Source organism: Colletotrichum gloeosporioides, assembly GCF_011800055.1.
Source record: "Colletotrichum gloeosporioides strain Lc1 chromosome Unknown consensus_54, whole genome shotgun sequence".
Classification (NCBI taxonomy): Eukaryota; Fungi; Ascomycota; class Sordariomycetes; order Glomerellales; family Glomerellaceae; genus Colletotrichum; species Colletotrichum gloeosporioides.
Genome location: NW_025544699.1, coordinates 539,035 through 563,118, shown reverse-complemented (window position 1 = coordinate 563,118; position 24,084 = coordinate 539,035). Strand labels below are relative to the sequence as shown.

Below are 24,084 nucleotides of genomic sequence, written 5' to 3'. Positions count from 1 at the left end.
TACAATGATCTCTGAGAGAGACATTGATGCATCAGAGACAGTGCCAGCGACAGTGATATCAGAGACAATGATGCCAATCGCATAAGGCTGGACGGAATGTTTATCCCCCCCACGGCAGGTAATAAACAACACGTCAATTAGAAAGTGCATGTTCTAGACTCTGATCCGGGCCGCGGTACGTACTCTGCATGCATGACCCACCAGAAGCTCATCGAAGCACCGCCACAGAAAGCTCCAGCCTCGCGATTACTAATAACCGTGGCGCAAGGCTGTCTGAAATATTCCTCCGTCGCATTCCCAATCGCGACCAGGATCCCAACGCATCTCAACGCGCGCCTCACCCTTCGTCGACGTTCAATTCCTTCCCTCTCCATCAACTTCCCGACCTCGAACTCCACTTTTATTCACGACCCGAAGTCTTTTTTTCCGCCGACAGATAATCGATCGCGAAAATGGCCAACTTCCTCGCCTCCATCTTCGGTACCGAGCTCGACAAGGTCAACTGCTCCTTCTACTTCAAGATCGGCGCCTGCCGTCACGGCGACCGCTGCTCGCGAAAGCACGTCAAGCCCAGCTACTCTCAGACCATCCTCATGCCCAACCTCTACCAGAACCCGGCATACGACCCGAAGAACCGCATGAACCCTTCCCAGCTGCAGAACCACTTTGACGCCTTCTACGAGGACATTTGGTGCGAGCTATGCAAGTACGGCGAGCTGGAGGAGTTGGTCGTCTGCGACAACAACAATGATCGTATGTCTTTGTCTCTGTCTCTCATTCTTCCTGTCTTGCCGTCTGTTTGACGCCGTTTCTGAACTTTGGAGATGGAAACGATTGCTAACATTCAACCACCGCAGACCTTATAGGCAACGTCTACGCCCGCTTCAAGTACGAAGACTCGGCCCAAAAGGCCTGCGACGATCTTAACTCGCGCTGGTACGCCGCGCGTCCCATATACTGCGAGTTATCACCCGTGACAGACTTCCGCGAGGCCTGTTGCCGTCTTAATTCAGGGGAGGGCTGCGTCCGTGGCGGCTTCTGCAACTTCATCCACCGCAAGAACCCCTCCGAGGACCTCGACCGCGACCTCACCCTCAGCACCAAGAAGTGGCTCAAGGACCGCGGCCGCGACGAACGCTCCCCTTCCCGCTCGCCCACCCCGGAGCCCACGCGGCGCCGTTACTAGGAGAACAACGGTGGCGGCGGCGGCGGTGGTGTCGATGTCGACAGCCTACCCGGAGGTCAAGGCTTACGTGATGGCCGTGATGCTGGAGACAGCCAAGGACGAAACCGGCCGAACGAGGATAAGCAACGTGGGAACCGGCGGGATCGACCAAATGGCAGCAAGCGGCTGGGCGGTGACGAACGCAACGGTGCTGGGGGGGGCTCTGCCAAACGACAAGCCCGCAACCATGAGCACCAGTCACGGGCGCGTCCTCGCCAGAGAAGCAGCAGCCCTGCCCCCGCGCGCAGCAGGAGCCGCAATCGTGAGCTGCTGCGGAGCCTGTTTAGACAGAGTTCGTAAGCCGGGACCCGTGGTCGAGGGGCCTTATGGCTTGATTCTGATACCTGGCCCCTATGATATTGAATCATAGTCGGCGCGGTCAATTTGAAAAAGAAACTGGCGTTCGCGGTGTTCTGGGATGGTTATTTTTATTGCCAAGGGTACGTTTTCGAGGGTCAAGCATCAAATGTGTATAATTGCGTCACAACAAAGCTTCCAAAACAAAGTCATGTTCATGTTGCTCTGTTTGAATCAGTGTCCGCAGTTGAATGCCATTATTGCTAGTCCGTAAAGATGCTACATATCTACAAAGGTATCCCTTTTCTACCAAACCCCGTTTTCGCCAGTGCACAGAATGGATCTCCTCCCCTCTAGCCAGAGGTTGACCTCCCATGATGAATGAAAGTGATGACGTGTTTTACCTGACGGATGCCAAAAACCGCATGTCTAATCTACTCCAGGGCGTCGTGGAAGCTATCCTCGCTGGTGTCGGCTCTCTTTAACGGCGGGACCGCCTTTTTCATGTCGGAGGTGAAGTCCATTAACGGACCCTCGCCAGCTTGATGTCCTGTCTTGTTGAGCATGCCCTGGATATCCTTAGAGTCGCTCCTGGTCGCGTGAGCTCCAGTCGGGGGCTGGACAGCGGGTGCAGGCGCAGGGGGAGTGCTGCTATCATCTCCAAAGTCGATCAGGTCGTTTGTGGCGGGCTGAGCCGGAGCTGCTGGCGCCTCTGCTGCAGAAGGCCGGTGTGGCGGAATCGTGTTTGCAGCTGATGCCTTTTGGCCAGGAAGGATGGGATAGATGGCCAAAATTTGCTCGGTTTGTTTCTCCGGCGTGGCTCCATCGCTGTGACATGGTCAGCATGCGTATTCAGCGTTTCTGTGTTTTGTTTACCAAAACCCACATCTTGGCGTTAATGATCCATTCCAAGTCTTCCTCGCCTTCCTCAACGTCGCCAGGGCCACCGTGCACTGTTCTGAATAGTCTGGGATGCCACTCAACACCGTCTCGTGTTCTGGCCTCTCGCTCCTCGCGTTGTTTGTCTTCAACCTTGGTTTTCTCGTCCGTAGCGAGCTCATGGTTGCTAGCCTTCACAGCTTGGGCAGTCGCTTGCCAGAGCTTCTGGGACTCGCGCTCGTCTTGCTCCTCGATGGGTCGCACCGACGGGCTGCTAGGTTTTGACCTCCTGGCGTTGAAGAACATTTCCTTGTGACCAGTCTGCAGGTTTGTTAGCGCTGACTTGGTGCACAAATCTGGCCGAAAACTACCTTGACGTCTTTCACAAACATCTCCTCGCTCCAGAGCCCCGACAGCTCGTAAAGAACCTCGCCGGTACTTTCTCGTTTGATGAATCCTCCAATTGCGTTGTAGGTACCACCAACCCAGCCCTTCGTCTTGAAGTCTACATCCGCAACCAGGTCCAGCTCTGGGCAGCGCACGAAGCTATGGTCGCCTAGCTCGTACTTCATCTTTCCAAACAAGATGCCGCGGGCATACATGTTTGGCTGAGTCAAGATGCTGTGTTGCAGTCAGCATACACTCACCCAACCGAACTTCCCGCCGACTTACTATCTTTCACCCTTGGCCTTGTCCTGTCCCCTGTTCAGCAATGACAGAATCGCAGTTCCCTCCATCATGCTCGCCGCAGAATTTCCAAGAAATTTCGACCTCGGCTTCAAAGTACCGTCAACCCGGATGTGGTGGTCAGGAACCATGTAGAAGTAGCTCGACTTGGGAGGGTGATGCGACGTCTGCTCTGAAATGTAGTAGGCCTTTGTGCTGTCGGGAAGGTCCCAGTAACAGGTGAAGATCTCGCCGAGGATTGGGTTCAGGGGCTTCTTGACTCCTCTAAGACCAAGTCAATAACATGCATCTCTTACGCAAACTTGGCAAGGGTTGATATACGTACGGTGGACGGATATGCCAGCCGCTCAAATAGAACTTGACTACGGAGAGGAATCGTTGGGTTGGGTCGTCGATTTCGGGTATAGGGAGAAGCATTTCGGGGTGGCACATGAAGCTATGACAATCAGTCAGCTATGGAAGCTGCGGAAGACACCCCGATGCTAAATGCCACTAACTTGGTGATCCTCTCGAGCATGCTACGAGGCTCGAGAATAAACGTCGGTAGGACGACGCGACTCAGGTCAGCACCCGGCCGAAGCTGGGAGATGATGTGCATGAGCACTGCAACGCATGTTAGCTGTTTGCACGCAAGACGTTGCGCTGGGGAAGACAGCCGGCGCAGGCTCTCGCGGGGAAGCTTCACTAACCGTTGCCCTGATCGGGCTCGACCACGAGCGTATCGTCATCTTCGGCTCCTCTCGCCTCGTCGACGCTGGAGCGGTTGCTAGCTGTGGGATTCCCGAGCCAGGTCAGCATTGTTGGCGGTAGCTTTTTTTCCAAGGCGCGCGCACGATGGGAGGTTCGGGAAGAGAGTGGAGAGCAAGAGAGGAGAGAACGCTTTTCGGGTCCCAACAAGACTTTAGAGCCGGACAGCGGCAACAAACTGGGGACGGGATGGGAATGGGAAATAGGCAGAAAAAGTTGCAGGAGTGGGCGCGCGAAGGAATTTGTCGCCGTCAGTAGTAGCAGAAACAGCAGCAACAAGTTTACAGTACCCTGCGCGCGGCTCAAGAGGAATTGTCTGCTATTACATTGGGTTTGGCAGGCAACGCTAGGGCTGGTAAGACTCACTGAGGCTGGACGCTCTGGAGCGTCTTCCTGGCACATGGACCAAACCCATGACTGCGACTGGCTCAGTGGATGCAGCGGTGCCCCTCAGTCTCACTCGCGCAGTGCCTATGAGGTAGTGTTTCTATGGCCGCTATCGGTCTTATCGGCGCGGTGTCCGGGATGTTCCCTTTGGGCAGGATGAGGGGCAGTGCTCGCGGGCGGCAGCAAAAGGCGTTGCTGATGCTGCGAGTAGGGGTAGAGTCGGTAACTGATGGGTCCGACCGTCTGGCAGCCCTCTGTGCGGATGACCAGGCGGGAAGAAGGGCGGTACGAATGTGGATATTGGGTGGGAGCGGGTCGTAATAAAAGTGCTTGGAAAAGTCGACAAGCTGGTAGGTAGAGTGCTTGACTTTTGTCGGCGGGGAGCAAGGAGGTGCCAGGAAGAGGAACCGTCGGAAAGGAAAGGTTGGCGATGTATCAGTCAGATGCAGGTGGAAGAGAAAAGTGAGGTGGACAAGCCGGGGCGGACAGGAGAGGCTTGCTTTGAAGAAGGAGATGACATATGACTGTCTCACTATTCGTGCTGTCTCTGCCTTTCCGGTGTGGTATGGTCTTTGCTTGTTGCTGTCTCTAACAGAGGGAAGGCGTGACTGGCGGCTGGTATATCGGCAGAGCACAGCAGAGCAGGGCAGAGAAGATAGGGGCGAGGAAGTAGATTCGAGGATGATGAGGAGACGGGACGTTCGTTAAAAAGTCAATGTCAGCCGGGTGGTGGTGGTTCACTGAGGAACAACCGGAACTTGGGATGGTTTAGATGGTGAGGGTGACCCAAGTGTGAAATCGGCAAGAGAAGTTGAGACCCAACCCATGCCTCGCCTGGGTATGATCTAGAATCTGGTAGACTCCTTAGCAATTAATTGGTCTGCTCGCTACACTAAGATACGCAGACATCTTGAGGTACGCAGTAAGGTAGGCAACAACAGCTCACCGTGGTAGATCACAGCTGCCGCTCAACAGGTCGCTGGTGGCCTGGCCCATGCAAGAGTTACGTAGTTGGTGGTTTCCGCCATTTGGCTACCGTACTAGCAGGTGAGGTGCTGGGGAACTAGGACCCCACCATGCCGCCGTCGAGGGGCGATGACGTCTGTCGTTTTTTTAGAAACCTTTTTTTCTCCAATGACCCCTCGTCACCAAAGGCCTTCCCGTGCACTCCTGGTAAGTCACCATCTCGCGCCAGTGCAATGCCACCCAAGATTCCTGACCACCAACAGTTCGTAGAGGGTCGAGTATCCTATCTTAATCGGGGTTCAGCTCTTTGCCTAGACAGTTCCTGTGGGCTGGCATGCTGGCAGTTGACATATGGCATTCCCCATCTCCGGGACTGCACCTGTCATCCTTCACCGCAGCTTCTCCTCTCCGTCCCATGTATTCCATGTCCACCACACCAAAAGTAGACGCTGTATTACCATGCACCCAATCGCCTGCTCCCAAAGCTCCTCTTGCAGCCAATAAAGGGCCCAATGACTCTCCCTTCTGTTCATTTATTCGCCTGCTGGGCTTCTCAAGGTTCCCTCTCATGCACATAGAGTCCCTCGCTGCCTTTCTTGGCTTGCACATCTGCCTGCTGTCCCACCTCTATTCATGCAGGTATTTGTGGCAGTGCTCGTGAGATCCAAGAAATATTGACCGCTTGTAGACGCAGCCGAAGCCTTCAAATGCAAGTTGAAAAGCTCGAGGGGTCCCGGAGAGGAAACCCGCTGTTAGTGGGGAGTTTGATGGGGTCCAGATCCATGTAACTCGCCTGGAAACCCATTTTGGCTCTGAAACTAGCATTCAATCCTACCGCTCAACGCGGGTTATTTGCAAGGTATTTCTCGGCACGCCACCGTATGCGTCGTACTCTACGCACTTTGATACGCGTATCATTCACAAGCTGCTATTCTGTATACCTAGACTTGCTTTGTGTGCGTTGCATACTTTTTGCTGCCTACCTACTTGTCTTGTCTCTTACAACCAACATGCTATCCTGCTGTGCAGAACTATTCCAACATCAACACCGAGTTTTCGTTGCTCTGCGAGATGCCACACATAGAACCTCTCGGCAATGCCTAGCTTCCAAGAACCCATCTCGTGTTGAACCCGAGCCTTCCGGCCAAAGCTGTCACATCACCCGAGCCCGCAGCCAAGCGTCATCTCGGTATAAACTAATGCCACCTCCCAGTGACCGCTGGCCCAAGCCCTTTCCGTCCCCGTGCTTCAACCACTCACTGTCTTTCTCGTTGTCCCGTTTTTTCGCGAAGCAATGTGATGAACTGACTTTTGGGTATCTCATACTTTGAATGTCCAGTTATTGCTTCTCGCTGAAATGCTTTGGATGCTGTCACTTCCACCAAACTTGTTGCTATTAATTCCTTTGGTCCACGTGGACTCATTTGCCTCTCAAGGACCTCGAGGCCCCCTTGACCGGTGCCGGCAAACACTGGCACAGGCGGTCGCGTTCTGTTCGGACGTTAGCACAGACCCGAGTCCATTCGGCTTCACGGACACTTACCCGCTTCGTTCTCGAAGAGGAGCGAGATGTCATCATGCTCTCCCGGTAGATCCGGCATGTCAATACAGATGAATCCCATGTCATCCGAAGGTCCATCGGTGCCGTTGGGCATTCGCGGCAACGGGAACTTGGCGTCGACAAACTTAATACCAGCCTTGCTGCTGCGAGAGAACGTCTCGAAAACGTCGGTGCCTTTGAGCACAAAGTTCATGCACTGGCCGTGGTGGAAGTCGGGGAAGAACGCCAGCAGCTGAATGATCGAATTTTGCTGAATGACCTGAACTCGGGTCCATCCGGCCTCCCACTTCTTGTGAATAGGAACCACCATACGTCTGCGGGAAATGGCAAAGGCTGCAGCAAGTCCGTCGAAGAGCACATTGAAGCCCGTCAGGGCAGCCTGGAACGAGTGGAGATCCTTCAGGGTCGGAAAGCTGTAGGTACGAATGGTCTGCGAGGTCTGCAGCATTTGGAGCATCTCTGTCAGCTCCTTGGGCACTTCCTTGCCAACTGATCCGTCTGAAACCGCCACAGTCATGTCGAATTGAGGCTGTCGCATAACCACCAAGCTCTTCGCGTCCTTCACCTCTAGTCTCAGTCGCAGCTCACCAGGAGAAACGTTGATACGATCGGTAAGGTAGCCTTGCTTTGACTCGACGACAACTCTTAGTCTGTCCGAAAGTACTGTGCGGGGAACATCCTCATCCGCGTCCTCGTTGATAACGCGGACCGCCGTCCAAGGAATCTGGCTAATGCCTGGCAGGTACTTGCTGTCGTTCAGAGATGTAGATACAGAGAACCCAAGCAGGGGAACATCCGCAAAGATGGTCTCGTCCTTTTGGACATTGGTGCCGACAATCTGGGTGTGGAAGTATGCACGCTCCCTCTCGTCGGCAAAGGACAGTACCATGGTCACTCTCTGGCGGCCGTTATCATACTTGAGAAGCATGGCTGCGTCCCCATTGTCGTTACGCAAAAAGCCGAAAGGAATCGGCATCTGGGGCGTGTAGCTGTGGTTGACGCCGCTGAGAGTTCGTGTGCGAGGGCCAGTAACGACGGTGATTCTGAAGCCGCGGTGGTAAGCTCGGGGGCCAGTTGGTGAGTTCTCCTTATGAATCTTCTCAAACAGCGCAACGTCGCAGCCTTGGATGGCTTCCTTAGGAAAAGCACGCGCCTGAGGATCAGAGTCAAAGTATTGGAAAGACCGAAGATTGGCGCGGAATGTGCAATGCTCATCAGATCGGGGGTAGAGAGTGGCCTGGACCTTGGCGCCAAAGTCATACATGCTCCACAACATACGGTAGTCTGATTGTGAGCATTGAGCGACGACCATAAAGCCTCGGGGCAGCTTTATTTCGAGTGAGCAGGTCTCATTGCGCCAACGAACGTCGTCCCAGGTAGGGCCGGCTTGCTTGTTGCCTTGGATGCGCAGGTTGACCTCTCCATGTTGACTGGCAATCACAAAAACGAGGTTGGGCTGCTTCTGAGGTCGGACCATGGACAGGAGACAGGGGAAGTAGAATCTCTGGGACTCCATGCCTTGCTCCATCAAGAACACATCGGTGCTGATTCTGCCGAACGTAAAGTTTTCAGCTGTATCACCAGGAGGCAGGGCGTCGAGAATCTCTGGAGGCGAGGGCACCTTGACCACCCCGGAGATGGCTGCTTGTGAGTCTGCAGTGAGTAGCGCAACCATATCCATGCTGAGTCTGGGATACTCCACCCAGATCGACTTGTCGATTGTCTGGGGCAGGAAGGCCTCCTCGGGAGGCAGGAATCCATTTCTCTTCATAGAAACAGTCAGCTTCTTCAGTGTTGAAACCAGTGTGGAGCGAATATCATTGATGCCACTATCGGGAGGAAGATGTCTGGCCTCCATAAGCTCAGGAATAGCCTCCTCAGCGAGCCAGTAGCCCTTGGCGAGGTTTGCGTAAGCTTGCTGGCGGTCCATGTCGTTCTGCATCTGATCTTTGGGGCTGCCAGGGCGGGCGCGCACAGCTGCCTCCAGTGCCATGCGTCCTTTGAGGAACCACCACAGGGAAGCACGCGCCAACTCGTAGGGCAGGCAGGCTGAAAGAGGCTTGATTGTCTCGGCATGCAGTCTGAAAAGCTCATTGAGATGGCGCGTGCGTGTGACGAAACTGTTCAGGGCATCTTCGCCAACCGCAAGTACCGCATCGTGCATGTTGAAAGACGCCTGTCTGGAAGCCATCGAAGGAGGGGCCACCAAGTTGTGCTGAGAGCTGACAGAGGCTTGTCTCGAAAAGCTGTTGCCCGCGCTCTGCTGTCCGAAACTGCTACCAGCTGAGTACACGGAAGAGGGACTTTGGTCGGGCGGGTTCTTATGGAGGTCAGGGGACTTTGTGGGTGATTCGTTCAACTGAGGTGTGGCAGGTGTGTAGCCAGCGCGCTCATCGCCCTGAGGATGAGAGGACTGGCTGGCTGAGCGTGCAGCCTCTGCAAAAGCTCTGCCTTCAGCCTGTCGCATTTCGGCCTGGTGATGCTCGATGAAGGACTTCCGGTTCTCATCCTTGGCGCTGGTGGGTGTGTCCAGGAATGGCGCCGAGGCATTGTAACCCGGTGCAACCTCTCTGGGAACGGGAGGGGGAGGGGCCTCCCGTGGCTCGGGCTCGTGGATAGACGAGAAGCCAGTTTGTGTACGACGCAGACGGCCGGGAACGAAGTCGGAGTCTTCTCTCGGCGCAGGAGCTCTGGGGGGAGAGTCGTGAACGGCGGCAATAGGTCGGCGACGCTGGTTGTCAGGGGGAGGCCGCTGCTTCTTATTTCTAGACACCTCGATCGCAGGAATCTCCGACTCGTCACCACCTTCGCCAATAATCTCGGGGTATGAGTCGACAAAGCGAACATTCAAGCCTCTTCGGTTGTTGCGCCGCGGGCTCCGAGGCGGGGGCAGACCTGGGCTGTGAGCAGGACTGCGGGCGGAGTGGATTGGGAGGTTCAGGCTCTGCTGAGAATGGCTGGCAACGTTCAGAGCCTGGGGATAGCGGGTGGCTGAAGATGTATCCAGCTTCGTGAGCTGGGGAAGGGCGCTTTGAGGGGTCGCGTGAGAAACCTGGAGCGTATCGGAAGGGCCGTTGAGGAAATCGTTGATGTTACTGCCCGTCTCTTCGGCCGTCGGTTTGCGATCCTTCTCCTTGAGGGCGAACAGCTTGCCCATCAGGCGACCCCGCCTCGAGGAGGTAGCTGACTGCGGTTCGTTCTCCATTGTGTAAGGCTGTTGTCGTGGTGCTACAATGACGAGGTCATGGGAGATTCTGGTCGAGACGGCAGTGTCAGCAAGAGCAGACCCGCGGAGTGGTGATTTCCCGGTGGGATGCTGTTGGTGCTGATGTTGAAGGAACGGGCAGGAAGGAGCGTACTTACTTCGAGGTACTGCAGGGCAAACCAGATGAAGCTGCCCAGGCGCGCTCGCGCTTGCACTTGAAGTAATTTCCGGGTCGACAAAACGACAGGGGAAAATAGTCGAGAAAGAGTCGAGAGAGGTAGAAGGGAGGAGACGAAGTGAGATGGTTGTATATACCCCGGCCTACGAGGTGAGGTAAGTAGGCAGGTGCAGTGCCAGATGGCGGTTGGTGGTGATGGTCAGTCAGTCGGCCACCTCACAAAAAGGTGGTAGGTAGATAACTAGGTAGAGGGCAGGAGCAAGCTCGGTGGTGACAAGGTGAAGTTGCCCAGAATTCTGTAATTGGCAAACCGAATCGGCAGCGTAGCCCTGCAGCCGAATGCTGGTATCGACGGATGGTTGACTGAAAGGCGGTCGGTGGCTTCAGCCCGAATGGGGTGAGATTCGACGTTGGGTTTATTGAAGAGGAAGCAAGGGGTTTCAGGTTCGGAGAGATCGCAGGTACGGTGCGTTGCGGGTGCGGAGCGTTGCTGTCGGGGGGCCCAGTGCCAGGGACGACGAGGGGAGGAAGAGGAGGAGGTGGTGGTGGAGAGGGGAACGGGACAAGTACCACTGGGCCTCCAGGAAGTACCACGACTTTACAGCAGAGCGATTGCTGTGTGGAGTGCGGTCTGGGTTCCTCACATCTCAGCGCCCTTCTCAGCGCGTTTGAAGGGCAGATGGGTAAGGTAGAGGTAGGAAGGTACGCGCGAGGCATATTGGAGTACGGCGTACCTTACCTCGTCGTGCTTCTGTCCCTCGTGCGTGGACCCTTGAAGACAGTCAGCTCGCCTTATCACTGGCCAGGGACACCGCTGACACTGCAGCAAAAACCCCCCTTACGGACCCCGCTCTGGCTGCTGTACGACAAGCGAGGTACCGTCTAGTACACTACGGCGCGGGCGGACTACCTAACGTAATTAGCGTACCTACGAATACAGGAACCCGCGGTACGTGTTCGTACCTGCCTCTCCAGTCGTGATATCTCGAGGGCAACGGCGGTTTGCATGTCATGTCCACTTTCACGCAACCAGTGTCATGGCTCGACTCTAGTCCAGGTCCCACGCCGGGCCTCGTGGGTGGATGTTGCCGTGAAATATGTGGGAGAGCTCATTGAGTTTAATACGATACGGCCACCTTGCATCTGAAGTGCCGTGCCTTGATGAGTACCCAACACGCGCTGGAATCTCAGCGCACGACACAGAGACATGTCTTCCATTGGAGACGCAGCTCCAGCCGGCCGACGTGGGGCTTGTCAATTCGACAAGCTCGCGTCGGCGGCTGCTTTACGGCAACTCTGATTCCTTGAGACCCAAGATTTGACGACACGCCGCAGCAACAGTAGAGGTGAGGGTGTCACTTTCGGATCATTGAACCTAACCTCGTCCCCAGTTCCAGTGCGCACATGGTTGGGACGGGATGCGGGCGGCGGATGCGGCTGGCAGCACTCCATGGCATTGGCATCTGAGGTGCTGCCCAGACACCCGCCTGCCATCCGTCATCCATCAACCCACCCATCCATCCCGTCAGCCATCGTGTGGGCACAGGCGCTGCAATGCAAGCTGTTGGTTTCCGGTTGTCCGTCCCTACGGCGGTATGTAAGATATTTACACCACGTCCTTCGCCATCGCCTGTGCGATGGGATCGCACGGCAGCAGCGCAACGTCACAACGGCGTCGGACTCTCGTCACGCAACAACCCTCGCTGGGCTCAGGGAGGCTCAGGGCTGTAGGGCGGCCGTTCCGGGCTAAGGGTCCGGGGAGGATTGGAATCCCATCCCCAAAAGCTTGGAACGCCCAAGGTCCCCTGTCCCTACCTTAGGCGCCGGCCGAAGACAATTTCATACTATTTTTCGACGTCCCATTCCCCGATTCCAGGGTGTACATACTACACCTATCCCACGGAGTGAAAGGTTAGTGCGGTTCTTGCGGGGCTTGGCTATATGGATGGCCCCGCAAGTAGTACGCTAACCTTTCACTCCGTGGGATAGGTGTAAGGTTGGGGGGCTTTTTGGTCTTTTGGGTTTGGTCTCAGGGCCCTGGAGCAAAGTACCCCAAAAGGTGCCACTAACGGCACCCGTGATGGAGGATAGCGGGGGCCAAAATGGACAGGCATTGCCGTCATTGGATCGCGTTTTAAAATAAGAGGATTGGTTTGGAGGGGGAACGGAGATGGATGATACTGGGGCGCACTTGAGGGGCGCGTCCTCGGATTCAATTCACGACACGAGCTCTTGCCATTATTTCCAAATCTGAGGCACTGATGCAGAGGCAGGAGCAGAGGCAGCCACCAGTCTCTGTGCTTCTTTCCATCTGAGCCTTTTTTTTTTCCTTCTCAGCTCGTAACGGACTCAGTAGTATCCGTCCAAGTCCGGAGCCTCTTCCTGTCTGCAAATTTTTTTTTCTTTCTTAAAAACCCTCCCTTTTTCTTCCCGTGATCATGTCTCTCCCAACTCCCGTCCATGTCTCTCATATTCGTATTAACCACTGAGTCACCAGCGTCGATACGGGATGGCTGGTCTTACGAGGACACGCAGATGTCCCTTGCCTCTTTCTTCGTCTCTGCTGCCAATTCTCCGATGATCAGACCCACGCTTTGTTTCTTTCTTTTCCTTTCCGCTTTATCTTGCCTTATCTCGCTCGTCCTGTTATCTCTTCGGTGTGAGGTTCTTTTTATCCTCCGCCGTCGTCAGACGAAGTGGACTCACCCAATGCAAGGCGGACTCGGACTGGAAGACGGCCAAATACCATACCAATTCGCAGCACGGATACTACTGCATCCAACAGCCAAGGTTCAAAGTTCAGACGCTACTAACATGATGATGTGCAGCCCTTGGTTTCAGACATGGGATGAATCTGTTGTCTGTCCGAACCTTAGCCCAACAGCCCAGCGGTACCCTTCCTGACCCGTCAGAGCTGCCGACGGTTCCCTGCCTTCGGTGCCCTTCCCGACTAATGTACCCTGCACAAGAGGAGCCGCCGCTGACCAGCAATATGTCGCGTGAGCGACACCCGAACTCTCGCGCAGAAGCTGTTCCCTGCCCGAGCTTGCAGCAAGCAGAAAATGAGAAAGAGAAAAAAGACAACATGCAATTTACAATGATGCAGTCGACAATATCTCGCAACTTTCCCGTCTGCAAGCACATGCGACGGCCCGTCAACTCTGTCAATGTTTCAACAAACGCCTGCATCTGTCTTTTTCACCACCTACAATCCCAATGTTTTCAAAAGATGCGTTGCTGGGAAACGACGGCCTGGGAAAATAATGACGACATGGCCCGTCTCGTCCAGACAGCCGTCTTCCTGACCGTCAATGCAAGCCACCTGTCCAGCCGCTAAAGAACGCACTGCACGGCGGCACACTGCCACAGCTCGCGAGTCATTTCACATGTCAATCACGAAAAATCAGGGAAACGACAGCGCAAATATTCACCATATCGTATTCCTCTCAAACCCGGGCTATGCAAGTATTCGAAATCGCTTCCGTCCAATCAATCCATCACCCAGCATTGACCACTCCGCAGCTGCATACATCACCCAGAAAAGCAACAAATCGTATGCAACAAATTGCCCAACATGCAAAATCCCATCCAACCAAATGAAATTCAACTCAAATAAACGTGTCCGATGCAGCCTCACTTTGCGCACAGTTTACGCATGGACCAATTGCCGGAGCCTCTTTTCGATCTTTTCCCGCCCGTCGAGTGTCTCCCATACATTGTGAGGCGCATCGTCGACAATGTCCCAGTGCTTCAGATTTCTGGTCAAATGGCTGAGATCCCTCTGCTTCTCTTCCCAGACACTATCCTTGCGGAGGTTGTCGCCGGAACTGATCAATACCAAAGGCGTGTCCGGGTATTGGATCGCCTTGCCGCTGATAACCTCCCGCTTAGTGAGCGAGGCAGCCACCAAACTCTCCTGCAGCTTCGTAAACAGGTACTTGCCGCTTTGTCTGGCTGAGCGGCCCCAGATGCGGTCGGCGCTGGTGCGCCCTCGGAATAGAGCACCGGGAAGTCGTTCTAGTCCAAGAGGCGAGATGATGCCCCGCACCCAGTAGAGGAAACCTCGTCCGGGATCCGAGACACGGTAAAGCAAATCTTCGTGGAGGGGGTCGATCATGAGAATGCCGTCCACCTCGTGGCCGTGTCGGGAAGAGAAGATGCGCGAGTACACAGAGCCGATGCCAGCGCTCGCCAAGATCCAAGGGCCATTCTCGCCGGCGCGCGCGAGGGCCTCACTCAAAGCGTCTGTTGCCATACCTGCGGATAGCGGGCTCGGAGCAGTGTCGCTCCAAGCGTATCCCGGGCGATCAGAGAAACAGTACCTTGAGATGGAACCATTCTTTAGGGCGCCCTGCGCAAATTGCCATAGTCCGTTTTCAACTGGCAGATCACCGCCCTCGAAAAGAACACTCGGCAGCTTGTTACCTGCCGCGTCGGTGCCGTTGCCTTCGCAGTAGACGTGAATGCGGTACTGGTCGTTGTCGACCCAGTACTGCTCGCCCGGCGGCCCATACCCAGCGTCGAGAGATCTGAGAATTAGGGTGGCGGTGATGAGAATGATGACGATGGACAGGATCACGTATGCAATGGTCGAGAAGAGCACTTCGGTCCATTCCCACACTGTCCGTCTCGTCTCGACGCGACCTGTGAGCCGCTCCTCTTCCTCGGCCTTGCCCCATTTCACCGTGCGATCAGCAAGCAGCGTCCACAAGCTCATGAGGAAAGCCCCTAAGGTCGTGAGGTAAGTAATGATGCTACTCCTACTGGATATCCGAGGCGGTACTCACAAATGACGCTGGCGACCCCCACCCCGCCCTCCTCATACCGGTTCTTCTGGACGGCAAGAATGAGAATTGTATCAGTGAGCAGCATGACCGCCATAAAGATGGACAGCACCCGCACAGCTGCCGACGGCGCTCCAAAAAACACGAGCGTGAAGAGCAGCGTGAAGAGCGACAGGCTGGAGTAGCTGAAGGCGTAGAATCCAGAGCCGCGGGTGTGCAGGCCGGGAGGGGTGACAAAGATGGACACCAGGTTGATGGTCCACCAGATAAACGTGACGCAGGCGAACAAGACGGTAGCCCATCGCATAACCCTCACCGTCCATAGGTTGTAAGGGGAGACGGCAGGGTCGTCTGGGGTGAGGAACTGGCGATTATCGCTGTCGAGTCGGTTCGGCAGCAGGCGGGTGTGCTCGTCCGGCTCTCGCGTCTCGTACTCGGCCGACCTCCTCTCCTCCGGCGGCCCTTCTGCGGCGGCAGCGTCATCGTCCTTCTTGTTCTTCGACCCGAAAAGTGAAGGCATCGTGAACCTCGTCTCTAATACCGGGTGTCTGTAATTGGCCGCGAATAATCAACAGGCGAGGTGTGCAAGCCCTTCGATGCTACCTTGAACCTTCAAATAAATGAACGGAGGGGTAAAGAAACGGATAAAAACAAAACAAGGAGGAAAAAGGGGTGCCCAAGGAAGACCAAGAAACGAAAGAGACTCGGCCAGCAGAAGAAAGCCTCCTAAGAAATCAGCTAACGCGACTAACACAAGACGCAACCACTTACATCCCGCCTCCAGACGTGTCAATGACGGCGGGGGTGCTCACACCTGCACCAAGCCAGCACGCAAGCTGTAGGATGCAGAGGGCCAGAGCTCCCGGTCATGTCGTCATTGGGTGTGTTGCATGCGGCAGAAGTGGGACCCCGCCGCATCGGCGATTTGGTAGGCCCACCAACACGGAGCGGTGCAGCACGAGCTGTTGGGTGGGGAGCTTACGCTCCGGCCCAGCGAGGGGGGGGTGTGGGGGGGCGATTCAACTGTGAATCGGAAAAGCTGCACCAGTGACATTTCCGCAGCATTTTAAAAACCAAGAATATGCAGCTCTATTTCTTTTTGGTATTGGTGCGCAACCAACCGTATCTTCAGCTTTGGACCTCATGCGAATTCTGGTCCTGCTAGGGTATGGGGTCGGACCGCGTAGGCGCACTTGGTGTCGCAATCAGTGGCGTTCCTCCAACATGCCTCTCCTTGGAAACATGGAAGTCGAGTGTGTTGGTGAGTCCTGAGCCCACTCTGCTCCAGAGGATGAGATATCCCGACATCCTCCTGACATATTGGCCCACGGCCTAGATCCGTCAAACCCAATATTTTGACCCATACTCCATACTCTTAATAAGGCGGGGTCTATCCATAAATGCGTTAAAGAAGTTTCAGATTCGAGCCCGTGGACTAGTATGCTCCACGAACGTCATCATCTTCGCTCATCTTCAACTGCTGTGAAGGAATGTTGATCGCTCTGCGGAAGGGTCAGGGCATAAACTTCTTCCATTACGGACAGGCCTCAGGCATTTGGCGACATCCTCGTGCGTCTATCTCCTCGCCGTCTTTCTCACGTGGTTTGTTCGGCCACTGGGGCGTATTGATGAGCTTAAGCTTGTTCGTTGGTTCACTAAAACGGAGCCTTGGCAATAGAAGCACGTGGATACATGACCAATTCGAAGATTTTCCGTTTTCGTATCAATATATTCATCAAGCAAGCAGTATTCTTTGAGCTCTGTGGCTTCAAAAGCGTAACGAATTCCAATGCGACTTCTCCGCCTGGCTGAACCAGGGCGTCAAGAAGTGGGTATAGTGCAAAAGCAAATTGGCTGCAAGCAACTTGTCATCCTCCGCGCGGCATTTTTACATTCGAATAAGGCGTCCTGACGCCCTCTTCTCCATACCACAAAGGTTCTTCCATTCTCACACACGCCTACGCCCACGGGGCGATCGGGTTGACCTCCCGGCTGCCAGACGACGATTCAGAAGAGACCGAGCTGGAATCTCTCAAAGAGCTGCCGTAACGGCGGATCTGCTTCCGGTTCACGGCTCTCTTTTTGGCAAGCTCCTCGGGCTCAGGGCCGCTAGACGGTTTGATGGCCTCCTCGGGAATCGCGCCAATGGGAGCGTGGAGCTTCGCACTAGCCTCAGGGTCGTTGATGGCGATTCCGTGCTTTCGGTACTCCTGCTTCTTCAACTGCTTCCAGTCTTGAGCACTTGGCTCTCCAGTGGTGAACCAATCTTTGACTTGGCTGAGGAAGCGGTTCTTGCTCTTCTTGGACTTGGAGTTGCTCTCACAGCCGGGCTTTGTGGGGCTTCCACCAACGCTAGGGGTGGAGACGCTACATTCAGATACCTCAGACTGATGAGAAAACATGCGTCTCGGGGGAGACATTCTCAAGCTCATCTCTGACGCCACGCGTCGAAGGCCTTTGGGATTCATCTCGGAGTCGTCGAGATCGATTAACGTGCCGGGATGGTTGTCTTCTTCGTCGATGGCGACGCCGATGTTCCCAGAAGTCGTTCTGGTGTCAACAGTTGTAACTCCTGAGCTGGATGCTGGACGTGGGGGACTAGGTGGTCGTAGGTGTACGGATGATAGATCGACTGATTTGGCAAGCTTGTGCTGGGATGGACGCTTCGACTGGACGGTTTCCTCGTATGTGACTGCGGGCTTTTCCACAAGCGGCTGGCTGCTGATAAACTTCTTGGTCCGGAGGGAAGTTGAGATGCCGAGCAGGCTTCTCCGTTTCTCCTTCCTAACAGGTGACGGCCACTAGCCGTAGGCGAATGCCTCTGGTTGAGAAACCGGGGAGATTGTTGCAGGCGATTCTGGGTCTTCTTCGCCCCGCAGAGGCACGTAAGACGATGCCCAGTAGAACGGTGTATCGATATGTCGAAAGGATTTTGGCTGAACCGTGTTCTCTGCCGTAGGAGGTGGTATCGATGTCGGGTACAATGCTGTCGGGTATGAGAAGTTTCGAACGAGAGATGGCGGATGGTTATGGCGATCGGGAAGAGAATGTGTTTGATTCCGATGCCGTTGGAAAAGAGGCATTGTACGGCTCAGAGGGAGGTAGAAAAGTGACTTGCTTCTAGCCAGTCATTACAGGGGGGTGGTGAGGCAGGCAGATGTCTCGAAGGAGACGAGGCCGCACGGGGTGATCCGGAGACGTATCGATACTTGGCTCGGACAAGATGGTGCACTTGTCAACGTAATTTGGAGGTGAGATCGAAAGGACAACACCCGAGAGACGACGAGGAGCTAGATGGCTTGATTTGACGGTTAGGAGAGATGGGAGAGTTGATAGGAGACGGGAATGGGTGTCGTGGGATGGGGGAGACTGAGGCTGTATATGTTCCCTACTGGTCGTGGGTTTGAAAGGAAGAGGAGCGAGGGTGATATGCAGAAATAAAGAAGATCAGCGAGCTGAAAAGGACGACACCTCGTGGCAGGAACGTGCGGGACTACGCCTGGCCAAGTGGCAGAAAAGGGAAGGTCCAAGAAAAGAAAGTATGGGAGGGTCTCACAAACCACGCCTGCCTCGTGCCTCGCGCCTCGCTCAGTACCCTGTGCAAGCACGCAGGACCAGAGCCAGTCAGGTTCAGCTCACCTGCACTTTCCTTGGTTTCCTGCCACGCTCTCACCATGCATCAGCGCCCGCGGGCTCGTGTTGCTGCTTCTTTCTCGCGACTACAAGGAAAAAGCAACTCGGAACCACCTTCCCGACGCTCTCCGTTATGCAGGTCGACGTCGTAAGTGGACGCCACATTGGTGACGGAAGCACTAAGATCACACGCTAGTACGGATACTGACGTTGGAAAGGATTGTGCGGTGACCTTTCCTGCTATTCATTGTCTGTTTGAAGCGTTTCCTGCGGTGAGATCTTGATACTTGCTTCTATCTGCTTGATACTCTGGATAGGTACCTCAGGATGGTAGGGTAAAGTATGGCTGGCTCTTCGGCGTTTGAGTACGGATGTGAGGCATGCTGCTACCCCGGTGACATAATGATTCCTCTCTTCTATGTCTCGTAGCTGACGGGAACTTGTCTCAGACGCCCCAAATCTCGAAAGGCGTAGTTTATAACTGTTAGCTCGCCGACGGCGCTGCGTTTCGCTCTTTGTTGCCGATTGTCAGTTTGAAAACCGGTCCTCCCGGGGTCCTGGGTCAAGATCAAGATCGACAGGTCCTGGCACTTGCAGCGGTAAGGCCTCCCGTGTCGAGGCGCAGTACCCTTTGTCAGATTCATGGCAAGCTTCAAGGGGTCGTAGAAGACCAGGATGAAAAGAGAGAAGAAAAGCTGCTCTTCGCTAGCGACTCGGGTAGCAGAACGTGGATATCTACAATGTCCAACGATGGGATCCGAGGGGAATACAGCGTCGTGGGCGAAACCAATATTTCACTGGGTGGACTTGCCAAAAAAGCAAACTGCCAAGCCGCTGCAGCCACAATATTGACGAACCAGATCTCAGACCCCCCGCCCGATTGTGGTGTTTCCCCAGCTGAGCCATCAAAAGGACCTGCTGGCGTACGACTCTCGAGCGCAAAATACGGACGTACGGCCAAATAACGTTGTGAAGAATCATCTAGAAGCCGACTAGAATGTCCGAAGCCACGACTACCATCTCTCAACATCGAGGTTTGAGGAATACGCTTGTGACCGAAGGCGGTTTGCTGATTCCTGTGGTAGACGTTTGCGGGTCGTGTCTCTCTGCTTGTCGGCCGAGATATCAGCTGCGCCTTCAGCAGGCGGTTAAGAGCCGAAAACCCGCCAGTCATCGTGATGCGCACCGAGGTGCAGCAAGTAATGCCCTGCAGAGTCCAACACCTCGGATCCTGGTCGAGATTTAGTGGGGCTGGGACTTGTGCTGACGCAGGAGGGGACAAGGGAGGGGAGGCCGTGCACTGCCCGCCTCGGCGCCTACTCAGATCTCGACGCTGCAGGCGCTCGAATGGAACTAGCCAGTGGCAAGCGTGCATTTGGACGTCAACCTTCAGCGTCTTTCATCCAACATCGACATCCACCCCGCCCCAACCGTGAGTCTGAACTTTGACCGAAGTCGAGTGGTGCTCGGCCCAAAAGGAAAAAAAGGCAAGACACGACACACCAGCAAAACCAAGCACACGTCACTCCTGTACCGATATCGCCGGCGAGCTTCTTGCTGGCTCTTACATCCGGCGGCTCGTCGAACACGTCCGGCATCCCAGCCGTCTGAACTATCCCAAAGTCTCACAACGAACTCTCCCTCAAGTCTCGACGCCCGAAGCTTCTCCTCTGCTCCTTAAGCTGAAAACGGACCTGTGCTGCTGCACTAGCGACCCCTCGAAAGCTGACAGAGTTTCCGCGCCAGCTCGCGCGGCGCGGAACCGCAACGCACGGTGCACCTTCAGCCTAGCTCCGATTGTCTCCCGTCCCTTGCTTGGTTTCCCCTCTCTGGCCTTCCTCTACCTTAGGTCCGAACCCCACCAAAGAAACACCATCCAACCTCTCCCACCTGAATCTTACAAAACACACCACCAGCAAAACAAACAAAACCAGCGCAAACTTGTCGCGAGCCACTCCAGCCTCGCTCACAATGCCTGGCCTCACGATACAGACAGACTCTCTCTCCCCGCGCGCATCGAACGCCCCGCCGCCATCTACGTCTGCGGCTGCTGTCGGTGCTCCAGGCGCCCCAGCTGCCGCAGCTTCCTCGTCCTCCGCGGCCGGCGCAACAAACCCCCCAGCGCAGACCCCTCCGCGCTCCTCCCGTTCATCATCCCCCGCCCGGCCCCCCATCAGCCCCATAACACCGACCCTACCCCCCGCTCGTCTCGCCGACCCTGCCGCCCCCTTCGCCGCTGGTCGTCCGGTCTTCACACACTCCACTCAGCCGGCCACAGCCGCTACCTCGGCCATCCCTCCTCCGCGACCGGAGCCCATCGACTTCGAATCGAACCCAGACGTCCTGGCCCTCAAGTCAGCCATCTCCATCCTCCAACTACAACAGAAGAAGGCCGCCGCGGATATACAGGGGCTCAACCAAGCCAAGATCGCTGCCCTTGGCGACCCAGCAGAATTCCTTGCCGACCTTGCGGCTGGTAAGGTGCATGCCCAGGGCGACAAGTTGTTCCCAGAGTCGGACTCGGATTCTGATGACGAAGAGGGGGTCAAGCAAGCGAAGATGGAGGGTGTAACTGCTGGCCAGGGCAAGGCACCAGAACCCAGGCCTTGGGAATCTCTTCCCAAACCACAAAATGTGGTGCGCTGTCCGCCCATCAACTGGTCCCAATACGCCGTGGTTGGAGAGTCATTAGACAGGCTGCATGCGGACCAAATAGCGCGGCCAAGCCAGGGCGCACCGGCGACGATGGGCCCCAGCGGAACATACGAGTTCACGGGAGTCCCTGGAGGAAACCAGCGGCCGTATGTCGGTGTAGCAGCCCCTTACACTCCTGGTAAGGACAGGATCGACAAGAAAGCAAAAGGGGCTAAGAAATGAATTTGTTTACCGCGTTCGCTACGGGGCACGACGCCCCAGCCTCCTATGGTTAGGCAGGCATGATGAGCGACGACTTTTCACGGATGGTTATGAGATTATGAGGCGTTAGCTATGGTTTGCATACGATGGGATGGCGTTCTGGTCCGGCATCGTTCACGAGTAGGATATTCAAAAATTAAATCAACGTTGAAAGAGGCTCGTGACATCTCTTGAGAAGAGCTAGTTCGTTGCGTCATTACTCGAGGTATCTACTGGAGTCTAACGGGACAATCCCAAACCCATTCCTGGTATGCATGATTCCTATGCCTTGTAAACGCCGTCCCGTCCTGTACAGAACTTGATAAATCAGAATCCACGGTCAAAGATCAGGGCCCCTGCTGCTATGATTAATGGCAAACCCTGCAAAACTGCAGACTCATAACTTCCAATGGAAGTTCTCGATCTGCGCAAGTGGATTGCCTTTTGAAGCGTCAAATCTCTGCGCTTCCAACGCCTCTTCGCCCGGCGCCGAGAGCGCAAGCAGCGCAATTACTCAGAAATCACTGAGTTGGGTCAGTAAGGGTGTACCCTTTGAGATCGGCTTTGGTAACTTACTCCATGCTTTGCTGAACAGACCTCCGGAGACGACGGTTGTAGTTCTTCCGCTCATCGGCGCCGCCCCAGTAGAGCTTGTGAGCCTCTGGGTTGACCAATGTGCGGGGATCGTAGGCGGGGTCCTCCTCTTCCAATGCGGCAAAGACCGCCTCAATATGAGAGCGAACGTCATCCTTGCGCAGATTGTTGGGGAAGTAGCAAGCCGTGCCATCCTCAGCGATCCGATGGTGAAAGATGCGAGTGTTGAATCTCACGCGAGGTTGCTCCTCGGGAAAACGAGGGCTGAAGTGGATCTTGATACGGAAGAGACCGCCATCAAGGTTGGTCATCGGCCGTCCAAAGTAGGTAATGACCCAAACGAAAGGGTTGTTGTCTTCCAGTTGCACGTCGTGGGGAATGTCCTGGCGCTTGAATGCCTGCACGACCTGCTCGTACTGGTGGCGCAAGTTGACCGAGACCGTCATCTCCTTGTCGCTCGCAATCTGACCCTCCTTCACCCACTTAACAAGCTCATTATCGAGGGCAGCCTTGATGTTGCGCAACCGTCTCTCTAGCTCGGTGTAGTTGAATTTGCCATCCATGGAGTTGCTAGCACCTTCGAATGGCATGCGAGCAAACGCCTGGTGATCCTTGACCTCTGTCTTGGCCTTCTGAACAGCACTTAGGTAGTTGTCGTAGTACCAGAGAAATCTGCGCTTGCATAGGTCCTTGAAGGGCTCGAACGGAACGCTAGTGTCGTCCATGTCTTCGGTGTCCATGTCGATATCTTGCTCAGCAGCGGACTGCTGGGCGATGGAGACGCCCTCGGGGGTCAGTCCCAGGTATTCCTCGAGGCGCTGGATGATGGAGATGCGGAGGGTCTCATGGCGTATCTAGCTCTTATGGTTAGCCATGCGTCGTCTCTGCATCGCGAAGTCGCACGCCGGTTACCTTCTGCACATAATCCTTCTGATGCTTTTTGTCCGACGCCTCGTTCGCCTCTTCGAAACCCGGCTCGTTCTCGTAGGGATTGCTCGACATCAGGCTCTGGATGGAAATAAGGATCGACTCGAGACCCTGCGCAGCCGACCACTCCTCGCCGCGCTCGCCGCGCCAAGTGCTGTGTTTCCGTCAGTTCGGGATTCGGTCGGATTGAATCATTAGCCATACCCTAAGATCGACCTGTAGCGACGTCAGTATTCAGCAGCAAAGTATGCGCCCAGCAGTAGGAGCAGCGGGAGACCTACAAGCAAACCTTGCCGGATGCATAGATATTGGGATTGAAGCGACAGCGTCCGCCGTTCGTTGTGATGCCGGTGACATTGGGAGACTTGCGTGGGTAGTCTGCTTCGCGGTTAGTCCCTGAAGTTGTTTGCTTCGCAGCCATGCAAAACATACCCTTATTGAATCTGATCGCAAACTGGAACGGTAATTAGCATGGCGACACGCTGAGTAACTATGCGAGGACCAACGTACCTCGAAGAAACCAAACTCGTAGGGCGTGTCGTGAGGGCCGATGATCAACGCCTTAACGTTGCGAACATCGACATCTCGGCAGGCAACGGCCAGCGCTGTGAGACAGGTTAGCGGCGGTGTCAGCCAGAGGAGCTGCGGAGGGGATTCGTACACAAATCCGAGGTGCGCTGGATGTCGCTCAACTCCTGTACGACGCGACCGTTAGCCTTCTAATTTCAACCCCTCATTCCATGTTTGGGGGAGGCGAGGCGAGGCAAGTGAGGGAGGCGGAGGTGGGACGGAAGTGTGGCTACCTTGGTGATGCGAATGATGGATTGATCAGCCATGCTGACGGCTCAGTTGGGCGCTTGATAGCTCCCTATCCAACTTCTGGCGGGCTATATTGCGGGAAAGGGCGTCTCTGAATGTCGGCTGGTGGAAAGACTCTCCTCTCGTGGAAACAGGTGAAGGTGAACGAAAGAGGGCGGCTCGAGAGCCTGACAGACGAAGAAGAGGTCGGGTAAGGTAAGGAGAATGGGTTATGCAGGTGAACAAATACGCTTTCCGTTGGCTGGTTGGTAGGCAGCTTTCGCAGGGTGAAATTCACAAGCAGGCTACCTCTTTGTGCAG

At 55.2% G+C, this 24,084-nt stretch overlaps 7 protein-coding genes across 7 annotated transcripts; 2 read left to right on the top strand and 5 right to left on the bottom strand.

The window, feature by feature from the left end:
- Window positions 1–452: 452 nt before the first annotated feature.
- On the top strand, window positions 453–1,186 carry GCG54_00004664 (Splicing factor U2AF 23 kDa subunit; the record flags this gene model as incomplete). Its single annotated transcript, XM_045404710.1, has 2 exons — window positions 453–753; window positions 858–1,186. The coding sequence occupies 2 exons, from the start codon at window positions 453–455 to the stop codon at window positions 1,184–1,186; spliced, it is 630 nt and encodes a 209-aa protein (XP_045262653.1).
- A 770-nt stretch (window positions 1,187–1,956) lies between these two features.
- Window positions 1,957–3,886, bottom strand: GCG54_00004663 (Oxysterol-binding protein-like protein OBPalpha; the record flags this gene model as incomplete). The annotated part of the gene is made up of 7 exons (XM_045404709.1): window positions 1,957–2,350; window positions 2,409–2,722; window positions 2,773–3,022; window positions 3,074–3,352; window positions 3,414–3,524; window positions 3,586–3,691; window positions 3,778–3,886. The coding sequence occupies 7 exons, from the start codon at window positions 3,884–3,886 to the stop codon at window positions 1,957–1,959; spliced, it is 1,563 nt and encodes a 520-aa protein (XP_045262652.1).
- A 2,722-nt stretch (window positions 3,887–6,608) lies between these two features.
- GCG54_00004662 (uncharacterized protein) lies at window positions 6,609–9,954 on the bottom strand (the record flags this gene model as incomplete). The annotated part of the gene is made up of 2 exons (XM_045404708.1): window positions 6,609–6,679; window positions 6,732–9,954. The coding sequence occupies 2 exons, from the start codon at window positions 9,952–9,954 to the stop codon at window positions 6,609–6,611; spliced, it is 3,294 nt and encodes a 1,097-aa protein (XP_045262651.1).
- Window positions 9,955–13,781: 3,827 nt separating this feature from the next.
- On the bottom strand, window positions 13,782–15,436 carry GCG54_00004661 (uncharacterized protein; the record flags this gene model as incomplete). Its single annotated transcript, XM_045404707.1, has 2 exons — window positions 13,782–14,860; window positions 14,920–15,436. The coding sequence occupies 2 exons, from the start codon at window positions 15,434–15,436 to the stop codon at window positions 13,782–13,784; spliced, it is 1,596 nt and encodes a 531-aa protein (XP_045262650.1).
- A 1,438-nt stretch (window positions 15,437–16,874) lies between these two features.
- Window positions 16,875–20,147, bottom strand: GCG54_00004660 (uncharacterized protein; the record flags this gene model as incomplete). Its single annotated transcript, XM_045404706.1, has 2 exons — window positions 16,875–17,700; window positions 20,071–20,147. 2 exons carry the CDS (start codon window positions 20,145–20,147, stop codon window positions 16,875–16,877), a joined length of 903 nt encoding a protein of 300 aa, XP_045262649.1.
- Window positions 20,148–20,520: 373 nt separating this feature from the next.
- Window positions 20,521–21,426, top strand: GCG54_00004659 (uncharacterized protein; the record flags this gene model as incomplete). Its single annotated transcript, XM_045404705.1, has 1 exon — window positions 20,521–21,426. The coding sequence occupies one exon, from the start codon at window positions 20,521–20,523 to the stop codon at window positions 21,424–21,426; it is 906 nt and encodes a 301-aa protein (XP_045262648.1).
- Window positions 21,427–22,016: 590 nt separating this feature from the next.
- GCG54_00004658 (Ubiquitin-conjugating enzyme E2 Z) lies at window positions 22,017–23,801 on the bottom strand (the record flags this gene model as incomplete). Its single annotated transcript, XM_045404704.1, has 6 exons — window positions 22,017–22,892; window positions 22,951–23,119; window positions 23,247–23,419; window positions 23,476–23,570; window positions 23,627–23,660; window positions 23,769–23,801. 6 exons carry the CDS (start codon window positions 23,799–23,801, stop codon window positions 22,017–22,019), a joined length of 1,380 nt encoding a protein of 459 aa, XP_045262647.1.
- Window positions 23,802–24,084: the final 283 nt, after the last annotated feature.